Raw genomic sequence first — 12684 nt, 5'->3', positions numbered from 1 at the left:
TTAACATTATTGCAGTGATGACAAAGTAAACACTTTTTTTTTTTTTTTACCTTCCTCAGTTAAAAAGTAAGCAAGTGGAAGATGCTGGCAGGGATAAGTGTCTTTTCTGTCCTCTGAGGAATCTCCTGGCATTCCCACAGTGCCGCTGACATGCAAACAGAGAGCCTTTGTCCCAACACACACACACACACAAACACACACGTCTGAACTTGCGAGGACTTTCAGTTAACTACATTCATTCATAACTCCAAGCACGATTCCCCCACTGCGTAAAGATCAGGCGAGGAGGAGCTGTACGATAGCCTCACTTGATGGGAAACTTATAATTATACACAGCACTTGTCAAGAAGTCTATCTGTGGTTTCTCACTCAACACACGCCTCCTGTTGATCAAGGTTCCTCTCAAGACAGCAAATACTAACAAGTCTATCCCCAGCCGCCTACGCCTGCAAGCAGCACCCTGCTTTTACATGATGGTGCGTTAGGTCTGGCTGTGATCTAAAGATTGACAGGGCTTCATGTTGAAACTTATGAATTGGGTTTTTTTAAAAGAGTGCACTTTGTTCAGATTTGGTTTCTCATTTAAAACTCTCAGGTGTTTTGTGTTGTGATTATATTTTCATATAGCTCTGTGTCTCTACTTAGTTTTCATTGTTCTTGCTCATTTTTATTAGACTGTAAAACTATAATATATCATTGTCTGTATTTTAAAACTTGGGTGATAAGTGTTAAGAACATGACATCAACACTCTTCATATGTCTAATGAGGCACTTGTGGACTTCAAAGACAGTCATTTTTTTTAATCTCTTAGGTCCATTAAAAATCTGAGAGTCTCTGATACGGCATCTTTAATATGAATATTTGTCAGTTTCCGCAGCCCTCTGATTCCCTTTGAGTTTAGCACTGTGGGTTTGACAAAAGAAGAGATCTGAAGATAACGCCTTATTTCTTTAGCAGTTTTTGAATTGAAACAGTCAACAATGTGCAACATTGTTACCTGCGTACCGTGTAATGACAAAAATTAGCTGCATCTTGGGTAATGTTATCAGTGACACAAAGCACCGGTGCTGTTGTCATATCCTTCCACTGATTTTTAGCTGTTATTTGACGAGCTTCTTACAGAATCTGAAGAGAAACGCATTTTGGATGAAGTCTTAACAAGTGTTGTAACACACAGCACTGCTGATCTCGTCTATGTCTTTGGTTTGACTTTGCAAAACCAAACCATTTTCATATCCGTGCATCCATAACACGTGTAGTGTAGCACATTGTCTTTCATTTAAATCATCATCCTTTATTTAACTGAATGCAACAGCAGCATACTTTGAAGGCCTAGCTCTGGCTTTTGTTGACTCCCGTGGATGCATCAACAGAGTGTTCATTAAACTTGTGTCACTTATGTCGACATAAACTGATAAAGAAACAAAGACCTGAGTCAGTGTAAGCTTAAGTAAATGACTGTGTGTCTGTGTGCAGGAGTGGTCTCCAGAGGCAAGTCGCTCCATCAGTAAGAAGATGCACAGTGGAAACTCTGAGGAGAACGTGGTGACCCTCACCAACATCGTCTCCTCTGCTGGAGGCGATGTCCCACCGAGTCCCATTACCCTGGACACCAGCAGGTAGGAGGACACTGTGGACATGATGTTGGAGTTTATGTTATCATAAACTCCAACTTCTCTGCTCTGTTGAGAAGCTATAAATGCGCTTGACTCACAAAGCAGTATACGTAATCTTTTAACCTCCTATAGTTGAAATGTCTACTCACAGACCACAAAACTGAACCTGGTGGAGAGGTGAATCCATTAAATGGTAGTGAAATATTCCATGTGAAAAAAAAAAGGCCAAATACAGCATGCACTTAGCAGTTGTTGACTAACCAATAAATTATTATTGGTATGACCTCTGACAGAATCAATACTCCCTTTTTTTCTTCTTTTTTTTCACTTTGCAACAAATAAACCCCAGAGATGACAGGAAACAATTTGGCTTTATGAAAACTATCCATGATACATGAGACTTGGTTAAAAATCAAATGTGCAGGTTCTTATGGCCAAATACGATAATAACAGCAGTAATATTTCTAAAATATGATTTTTAGGATGTGCTTTCAATTTGTTTTTCCCCAATATCTACAAATCTCAACCACTGTTGCTTCAAGGTGCTTTATATTGTAAGTTAAAGACCCTGCAATAACATAGAAAAAAACCCAACAATCAGATGACCCCCGATGAGCAAGCACTTTGCAACAGTAGGAAGGAAAAACTCCCTTTGTAACAGTATGAAACCTCTGGCAAAACCAGCGACCAGTTGGGGGGTTGGGGGAGGAAGATGGGACAAAAGGAGCTGTGGTTACTGAAAGTGCTTAAGTAGTTCTTGGTTTTCATTTTTCTACAAAATAGCTGCAGATACATTTCCACGTCTGCCCTGTCTGCAGAAGTCCCCACATGAGTGGGATTGTAATCACTTCTGTGATCTGACCACATGTGCAGCAAAGTGCAAATTAAGTGTCTTAAATTTCATCCGGCGTTTACCTCGCTACACGTGCTTGCAACTGGAACAAAATGACAGTACACTAATTTTTTTGAGATTTTCCACCTGAGCATAAAGCTTGTGTTTGCTGTGCACATGCACACGAATACACAGCATCGATACAAAACAAACACACTTTTTGATTTAAAAAAAAAAAAAGAGAGAAATTTTAAAGAGAGAGCTGTGCTTGTTGGTTTTGTAAAGTTTTAAAACGGCATGTTGTGGGCTGTTGATTGCAGACTAAACACAAGACTACAATTATGTCTCTTACAGGTGTGTGTGTGTGTCAGAGACGGAGGTAGAAGACAGCATGTGGTTTACTTTCCTTGTTACCTTGTAGTCACCCTGAGGAGTTAACATCCTGTACATAGATGACACTGTAATTAGTAGCTACAACACTGTGTGTGTGTGTGTGTGTGTGTGTGTGTGTGTGTGTGTGTGTGTGTGTGTGTGTGTGTGTGTGTGTGTGTGTGTGTGTGTGTGTGTGTACGTGCATACACGTGTATTGCTCATGTTGCGAGGACATAAATGTGTTTATTATACAGTCACATTGTGGGGACACGCAACCCTGACCTCACCCACCGTTTGGGGACAGGTCAACATGTAAAGCAGTACATTTAGGAGTGAATGCTTCGCATTGGAAATTCATTTAAGTTGGTGTAATGTCTCAGAGGTGGAAACATGACGGTGTGAATGTCGCAGGACAGCTATGTTTCCTTAAAAGAACTGCAAACCTGCTCATCTTTATGTACTCCATAATGAGTTTATTTGTTTGTTTTTTGTTTAATTTTCTTGTTTATAAGTGGTTGTTGGCTGTCCAATAAATGCAATAATGCAAATAAAATAGTCTTTAAAAAAGAGAAAAAAGAAAAATCAATATCAGTGCTACAAATCTAGTTGGACTACAGTATATGTGGTCATATAATAATTTTGTTTTTGTTTTTTTAATTGGTGTCTTAAGACTAGCATAAAGAGACTTTTAAAAAAAAAAAATTAACAGGGAAGGCTCCTAACCACTGTGCTTTGAGCTCTGTTCTTTCCAGTGTAGCTGTTATTGCTGCCTGTCATTTGAAGGGTTTGTAGTACAGGCAACAAAGAGGGAAGTAAGAGTCATATTTTTTATTTATTTTTAGCCATCCTTCCCAATTTCTAATAATAAAACTGGTGTAATGTCCATTTGGTAAGCTGAGACATCACTGGACTAGATCGTTGGGTATTCTACAAGTCTATATGTATGTGTGTGTGGGCGTGTGTGTTTCTATAACATACATACATTTTACATCTGTATGTGGTGTTTTCCAAGCTCAGACTTCTGTGAGCCTGACATTTCCACGCGCTGCTCTTCCCTGTATGTCTGTGATGATAAAAGCGGTGTTTCCCAGGAGATGCTGTGCAGCTGAAACACCTCAATTCAGTCATGTGATGTAAGCCAGGAAAATGGGGAAATGTTCATGTTATTTTTGGAAAATGGAAAACTTCAAACTTGACTTTTTATGCCTCTCTATATCCCCTCTTCTCTCACAGGGTGAAAGATTATTCATCAGACTGGTCAGATGATGAAAGTCCAATGAAGGTGGCAGTGAATGGCGTCGGGGAGGAGGAAGAAGAGCAGGTAGAGGGAGTGCGAGTCAAAGCGCTCTATGATTACACGGGCCAGGAAGCCGATGAGCTCAGCTTTAAAGCAGGTATTAACCCCTACTAATGCTTTTTAGTTGGAAGGGATCACAGAGAAGAGTGCTGTTATTTTAAGTTTTTATTTAATTAAAAGTTTAGTTTTTCTGCCTGTGATGCCTTATCTTAAGAACTACATACATACTCGTGTCAAACATGTTGTCTGGAACAACATGTTTGACACTGATCCTCAAATGCAGTAAGAGTGTAATGCAGAGTGGTGCATAAAAACACACACATTACATCTTACTTTTTTTGAACTTATAAAACTAATGCATGAACGAGTCCATCTAAGTTTCCACAGAAAGAATTACACATGCAGAGGAAAGTTTACTTCTCTGAGTATAAGAGGGTAGATTTGTGCTACTCTCTTCCATGTTTCTGTGGCTTCAGTTGGATCGTCATTACAAAAGTTGTATGTACAAAGCTTGCTGATAGCATTCACGTATCTCTGGATACTGGAAATGAAAACATTCAGGCTTTTGTTTGTTTTTTTTAAAATTAGACTTAATGACCCCCACAGGAATGCTTTTATTTTGATAGAACAATTAACTTTTCCAGCTTTCACATGAAAATAAAACGCTCAGCTTTTTGCCTACATGCATCTAAATATTAACAGTGCATTACTGTAGCTTTTCAGTGACTAATCTGATTGTAATTGTAAGGTCTGGTAAGCTGAGTAAAGCCAAATGCCCAAAAAAAGAAACGACTAATGTAAATAGAAGAGGAAATAAAATAATGACTATAAAAATATTGAGTTGATAGTTAATGGATGTGTGCTTCTGTTTGTTTGATTTGTTTTAAGTTAATTGATTTGAAAGGAATACTTCAGGTTTCAGTCACGCAGTGACGCAGGAAGTGGTCGAAAAATATCACCACATGGGTTGGCGAGTAAAAGGTGCTTGTTGTTGCTAGATGAAACTGGCTGTAAAAAGGCATACAGTGCTACAGCAAAAATTTCCTTGTCATTTCTTTGGCCAGTAGCAGGTTGCTGCTGTCATTTGTCATTTGTATGGGAGACGCCAACCACTCTTCCCAGCAGCTGTGAAACTGAAGAGTGCGCTGCAAACTGGAAATGGAGAACATTCACCTTCAAAGTAAAAGTTCTGCCTTTTCAAACATGTAGTTTCAGCAGTAAAGCCCAACTTTTACTTTGAAGGGAAATGTTGTCTGCCAACCTGGCAGATACACATTTTTCCTTAGTGACCATAAGTTGCCGGAGGGGTTGCAACTGCTCTCTAGGTCAATGTGACTGAGGCTACCTGTGTGTACCGTGTATCCTTAGGGGTTAAACATTAATTATTTTTATATTTAAAGCAACTCCACAGAAAATGTTTGGGAGAAAGCCTCACAGTGGAGGGTGTAACAAATCTTGCTGCGTCCCTACTTCTCCGTACACTCCTCGCAGTCAAGAGGAAAGAAGCTGCTGTATACCAGACAAATGGTACTCCGTTTAGTATAGAGGATAAATAATGGACAGAATCAAAAGAAAGAAGGCACTTTTCCAGTGGCAAAAAAACACATTCTGCTGCAGATGCAGAAATGAGAAAAATTGAGATGAAGCTTAACGTGTTGTGAAACATAACAGAGGTTTAATTAAAGCTGATGTGGTGTGTGGTAACTCTCACCAAGCTAATGGGACTTGATGGGACCACTGAGCTTAACCCAGCTCAGCTCAGCTGTGTAGGGAGGTTTTCATTTCCATGAAAGATCCGTCCCAGACTTTTGGGGGAGTCAGAGCCAGCCTGTTTGTATCACACAAGCGAACTTCCAAGAGCTTTTTACTGAACATATTACAACATAAAGTGAAAAAATACACAAAACCTTTAAATTCCATTAGAAAGCACAATTACAGAAAATTGATGTGCTCGGGAAAGATCCTGCGTTACTGCACTTCTGTAAGTCGTGTACTCTGATTCTTGATCTTTAACAGAGAAAACTTTAAAATGCTGACAGCAAACTTTATGCATTTTTTGACAGCATTGACAGCATTTTTTATGTTGTCATAATTAGAAACTTAACGGGTGACACAAAGGCCAAAGTTATTTTGGGACAGAAGAAAATTAGAATCCTGTGTTATATTTCCTATCAAAGTCAACACCTTACTGTGAACAAACTGGCAAGAGGACATGAACTGTAGATCAGAATCCCAAGCACAGCTGTGAAGAGCCATAAGGGTCTTCACAGCTGTGCAAACAGGAGATTTTACCTTCTTGTTTTAAACAGGTGGCCAAAGTCCTGTGTTTTGCTTGTATTTTGAAGGCGTATCCAGTCAGTATCCAATTATTCATTTAAATGAGCGTGACTAAAGCCAAACTGACTCTCATCCTTCCAGGAGAGGAGCTACTGAAGCTGGGAGAAGAGGACGAGCAGGGTTGGTGTAAAGGACAGCTGAGCAATGGCCAGATTGGCCTCTACCCCGCCAACTACGTGCAGGTCATTGCTTCCTGATGCCCCTGAACGGTAGAACCACCTTTTTTGAAAACAGCCTGGGGTTTTTTTGTTGCTGACTGTAAGGAAAAAAAAAAAAAAGCATTTTTTTGTAAATTCAACCAGTGCAAAGGTTTCCTTTTTCATGATGGATTGTTCAATCAACAAGACGTCAGCAGCACGGTCGATTGGTAGAAGCTTTAGCTTCAGGCAGAGAAGCATCCAGAGGCCTGCCAAACAAACTGTAGACACAGTAAAACATGCATGTTTGTTCTGTCATATCTTTGTTTTCTAAAGGGATGTTTTATTGGACAACACATATTTAGTCAAAAAAGAGAAAGACTGGGTGGAGATGACGTGAGCAGCAGCCATCACAGCTGGCTCACTCACAAGATTTCAGTGTAGGTTTTGAGTTTTCTTGGATCCAGCATCTAGGGGCCATCACAGGAACTCCACAGCTTTCTCTGCTCAGCTGTGGTGACTGCTGCTGTTTCAAATGATAAAACCCAGTTAAACACTGACTGTGCCTTAGTTGATAAGGTCTGAAATATACAGTGCCACCCTGCTGACTGAGCAAGGAATTGCAGCCTGGATGTTTGCAGCGCCACCCTGCTGTGTGACTGAGGAATTACAGCCTGCGTATCTGCAGCATCACCCTACTGTCTGACGGAATTGCACCCTGGATATGTGCAGCACCGCGCTACTGTCTGATCGAGGAATTACAGCCTGCAAATGCGCAACGCTGCCCAGCTTTCTGACTTAGAGATTATAGCTGTCTGCTGTATAATGGCCTCATAGCCTTCGTCTAAACACGGAAGAAATCTTTAAAACTTTGGGTACATTACAGTCAATTTAATTATGCAGGCAGCACTTGATTGGCTTTCATTTAGCTTGATATTTGTGGGCTTTGGTTACTTTTTAGACACTTTTTTTATGTGACAGCTGCTTTTTTTCCCCCCTCATGATTAATCATTAGACTGATCAAAGCAGTAAAGTCAACTGTTTCCTCTGGGTCTTTTTAATCTATACATGGTTTTTTGTTGCTAGTCTGATTTGCTATACTAGGATCACAATGCAAAATCAACTCAGACATCCAAAACCAAAAAGTAATAAGTTAATATTTTGTCTAAGTATGTCAGGTTTGGGGGTTTTTCATGTTTAAATTTGTGTCTTACATACAAGGAAGTCTCTTCTTTCCCTGTTAATCTTATCCCTGCTACAGCTAACCCACATAGATGTTAAAATAGAAGATATTAGATCTACTGCATTGCTCTGTGGATTCTTTCTTTTTCTTTCCATAATTGTAACATATACATATACAGTACCTACAGGGATAAGCAACAATAAAAAGCTTTCTGCAGCTGAATGTTTCACAGAACATCTTTTGTGCTCATTAAAAGGATAAATGCTCATATTATAGCTTATAGCTCCCAAACATCAGAACTCCAGTATCTCAGATTATTAGAGTATTGCATTTCCACTTTGAGTATCTTATTATCACCAGCACAAGGAGGGTAAGCCACAGAAGGTTATGCTGGGAAGGTTGGTTGTTTGGAGTGCTGCGTCAAATCATGTTAATGGGAAACTAAGTGGAAGGGAACAATGTAGGAAAAGAGAACTGGGATGAAATGCCAGTTTTGGGGAGATTTCCCGTTTTCATAAGTTGTTTCTTCAGCAGCACATCCTGCTGAACCTCCTGGCTGGAAACATGCAAATACAATTCAGCACAGGGAAGCATCAGCTTGTTTCTTCATACATCTTATACAATGAAACTAGAACACAAACTGCTGTCCCTGTTGTCATAACAACACTAAGCTTTGCATGTAAAATCCTGCAAACTGGTCTGCGTGTATGACTTTAAAAAATAATCTTTTGATCTGAAACTTCTGCTTACCCTTCACGGCCACTGGAGCATTATGTGGTTAGCCTTTAAGTCCCTCCATGGATGATATTTTCATTGTTTAATGCAGTCACCAGGAGCCCAAACCTTCTAGAGCAGAGTTATCAGGAATCACCAGTAATTAGGTCAAAAAATCTAATTCTACGCTTCATTAAATACATTTTATTCACCAGTCTCTAAACATCAAAGCAACCTTAAAGTTACAGGCATTCAAAATCTACAGGAGAAAGAAATCCACAAAGGCAAAGAGTAGTCAGCAACAGCCTTGTTAAAAGTTATATTAATAAAGGCTAAAGCTAATCTTTGCTACAATATAATCTTCTGGCAGCAAACAGTTAGTAAACACTTGATCACATCAACCAGAAACAAATGCATGAGCAGAAAGAATCCTCGCCACACAAGCTGGAGTGTCGCCCTTACGACAGGCCTTGATTCTTGGCAGTCGGACTGCGATGCCCTCCTCTCATTCGGTGAAGCTGCAGCAGGACAGTGCCAGATAAGTGCACATAAACACATCAAAGATCCAAAACTAGGACATAAATGTGGAAAATTAAAAAAAAATCCTGTGTAATCCATTTTCATTTCTAACCTGTCAAAAATGCCACGATAAAAGAAGTGTTCAAATTAGAGCTGGGCGATATGACCCAAAATTCATATCTCGATATTTTGTAGCTGGATGGCGATATAAGATATATATCTCAATATTTTTTTAAAGCCATAAAGTAAGAACAAAAAGAGAGTTCTTAGTCAAAGCTGTGTCCCAGATGTCACACAGGCACTTTTATTAACATACAGCATAGATGTACATGAAAAAAACTACTCAAAAATAAATTATGAGCATTTATTAAATAATGATGCTCTATAAATAAAAAAAAAACTATGTTGTTTTGTGCATAACAAAGAGCTCACAATTGTGCAGTCAAAATGTAAACTAAAAGACGCTGAGCATAATAACATAGACAGATTTCACAGCTGCTCTGTTCCCAACTTCTACTGCGTGACTGACAGCCTGGAGTTTGAAATCCGCTTCGTAACCATGTCTCTGAACAGGTGCCATTTATGGTCCTTATACACACACAATCTGTAATATTACGTTGAAGCACAGTATGTATCACTCCATGAGGCTCCTCGGTAGCCGTAATGCTCCGACAATCCATCAAGCGGTGCAGCTCCGTAGCTTACCAAAGTCGAACTAAAACATTTTTTGACAGATTGCTGAGCGCTGTGTATCACATAAAATCGGTTCGCGGTCATCAAGCACAACCAGAATTCATACAAAAGGCGCGCAGTCAACTTTTGAGAAGATGAAAGGATTTCAGGCCGTGCATGGCGTTAGCGTGGCTAGCTCGTTAGCGTGGTTAGCTCGTTAACACGTTGACACCGTCCAGCCCCACGCACGGGGCGATGCGCAGTAACTCATTAATGGAGACTTGCCGTGTCCATCTTGTCGCTGCCTGCAGGTGAAGCGATGGGAGAGGAGGCGGAGTTGTGTTCAGTGAAGGAGAAGCGAGGTCGAGTAACGTTGCATAAAGACAAAAGTGGACGAAAGAGAGGCAAACTTGCGGCTCCACAACTATAATTATAACGTAACATAGACTATATCGATATAAAGGATATTGCCACATCTTATATCTCGTATAAAAATATATCGATATTTTTAAAAAACTCGATATATCGCCCAGCTCCAGTTCAAATTCAATTCAAAGTATATTTAGGAGTATTGTAATGATGTCTTTTTTTCTGTGGCTCACTTTAAAGATGAAACATAAATAGGATCCTGTACAGTAGGGGTGGGGGAACTCCAGCTTCAAGGGCTGGTGTCCTGCAGGTTTTAGATGTGTCCTTGATCCAACACAGCTGATTTAAATGGCTAAATTATCTCTTCAACATGTCTTGCAGTTCTCCAGAGACCTGGTAATGAACTAATCATTTGATTCAGGTGTGTTGACCCAGGGTGATATCTAAAACCTGCAGGACACCGGCCCTTGAGGCCTGGAGTTCCTAACCCCTGCTGTACAGCATCCTGCAATGACTCATGACTGTTGTTGAGCTGGCTGTCAAATATACTCGGTGGTCACTTACTTAGCTAAACCTGTTCAGCTGTTTAACACAAATATGTAATCAGTCAACCACATGTGACATGGCTGTGGGAGTGGGTTAACACTGAGGTGGGGTGGTTAGCGCCATCACTTTACGGTAAGAAGGTCCTGGGCTCCATTTAAGTACTACACTTATGTGTAGGTTAGTGATTTTACATTGGTTGTCTGTGCGAATGATTGACTTCCTTCCTGCAACAGATTCTAACGTGCGGTGGAGATGAAGTCAGCCACGGAGGTGTGCAGGTGGATAGCGAATGAGCAACAGCTTTTGACTTTCCAAAAGTACTCATTTATTTACAATATCAAAAATAAAAGTGCCACCTCTACCACACATTACTAAAGAGCACACTAGTCCGCATACACACAGGAGCATCCATTACAGGGAGAGTACGAAGAAGAACAAAAAGGGGGTGACACACCAGTCATGAGACAGAAGGCGCCACCATGTGGTGATACACTGCATTACAACAGCAACTGTTACAAGATTGTCAAACTTGACAGGCTGTATCCCCATTACAGTTGGGATAGGTTCTCTTTCATAGCATTCGTTTCGTGTCTCACTATGGGAACGCCTCCTGCGTGACCTCATCAGAAGCTCAAATACCATTACGCCAGCCCTTACAGGCTGGCTAAGTGACGCCCATGTCAGGAAGGGCTGGTTCCTCCCTATATAATAGGCTGACATAGCGTCAGATGTCATTCAAAAACCTCTTCTTGCTTCTCACAGAAGATTGTAGACAACTGTGCTATAGGGCTTTGGAGCGTGATGTCACGGGAGGGGGGCCACGCCCCCTCCCGCCATGACAGTAGGCCAAGCAAAGCACACGGAAGCGTCAGCTATGGTTCGTACGTGCTGTGTTGTCGGTTGCAACGGTAGATCACACGATTGGGAAGGCAAGAAGCTGGAAAATGGGCTCTCTTTTCATCGTTTCCCCTCCTGGAGGCAATGGGAGGGATGTCATGTATCCGACATTATCCGATCTTGTTGAATATTCATAAAACTGCTGTGTTGCATGTACAGTTCATTGTAAATAATTGTACTTTCTGTAAAGTGGTTTCAATAAAACAGAAAAGAAAAGTATGTTTTGTTTTGTTTTTTATTCAAGATCTGTTCACATGTACTTAGTTTGCATTTCATGTGTATGTACTTGCTATTTACATGGCAACGCACAGCTGGCATCAATCGTGAATCGTTCATCTAGAGAAAATTGGGCAGCTGCTGAGGAGAAGTCAATGGCTGTGTCCGAATTCAGGGGAAGGATGCTTAAAATGCCATATTTGGAGGCAATGACGTCACAGCGACGCGACGAGGACTGTCCGAATTCAAAGAGCACTCATGTGGCGACAAATGTGTCCTACTTTTCCGCGAATTTGAGGATGGTCCGATGTATCCTTCATGTCCTACTATATCCCAGGATTCATTGCGGGTCATAGAGGAGATTTGTTTCTGATAACGATGGTGGTCGAAGCAGGAGAGGAAAACACTTTCAAATGTAAGTATATGAAAATCTGGTTGTACAAAAGTTAAATTGTTATAGCGGTCGTTTTGTTAAGCTTTGGGCATCTGCATAGACATGTTTCTTTTCTTTAAAATAACCGTAAACCAGCTTGTATCGGGGGTCACGCGATTTTTCATGTATTGCCGCTTACATACAGCTAATTTTGATTTTTTCGAATTGGTGATATGTTGTGGGGAACAAAGACCAAATGGCTTAATTTATTAAAACGAGGAGAAAACGATCACCTCTTCACTGGGGTGAAGAATTGGGCTGCTACGGCGTGGATGTACAAGATTAAATCAATTTACACATGATATTCATATGAGCAGAGCTGGGCAGTAACGCGTTACTGTAATCCGATTACTTTTTTCAAGTAACGAGTAATGTAAGGGATTACCATTGCAAAAACGGTAATTAGATTACCGTTACTTTCCCGTAGGAACGCTGCGTTACTGCGTTACTAAAACCGTGACGTAAGCGAGTGCGATGTTTGTGACAACAGCTGTCTGCAGATTAACAATGGATAATATATCAAGTACGGGAGAGAGTATGAGC

At 40.5% G+C, this 12684-nt stretch overlaps 1 protein-coding gene across 2 annotated transcripts in view; it reads left to right on the top strand.

Annotated features, from left to right (window-relative positions):
• Window positions 1–7997, top strand: part of pacsin3 (protein kinase C and casein kinase substrate in neurons 3) — a 121307-nt gene extending 113310 nt beyond the window's left edge. For both annotated transcript variants that reach the window (XM_039601826.1, XM_039601785.1), the window contains 3 exons: window positions 1478–1620; window positions 4055–4215; window positions 6537–7997. In XM_039601826.1, the coding sequence (XP_039457760.1) occupies window positions 1478–1620; window positions 4055–4215; window positions 6537–6652 (420 nt within the window). In that variant the 3' untranslated portion in view covers window positions 6653–7997. The remainder of the gene's footprint in view (window positions 1–1477; window positions 1621–4054; window positions 4216–6536) is intronic.
• Window positions 7998–12684: the final 4687 nt, after the last annotated feature.

The sequence above is a fragment of the Oreochromis aureus genome, linkage group 1, assembly GCF_013358895.1.
Source record: "Oreochromis aureus strain Israel breed Guangdong linkage group 1, ZZ_aureus, whole genome shotgun sequence".
NCBI classification, from domain to species: Eukaryota; Metazoa; Chordata; class Actinopteri; order Cichliformes; family Cichlidae; genus Oreochromis; species Oreochromis aureus.
The sequence above is the reverse complement of the archived record's forward strand: the minus strand, read 5'-3'. Positions and strand labels throughout refer to the sequence as shown.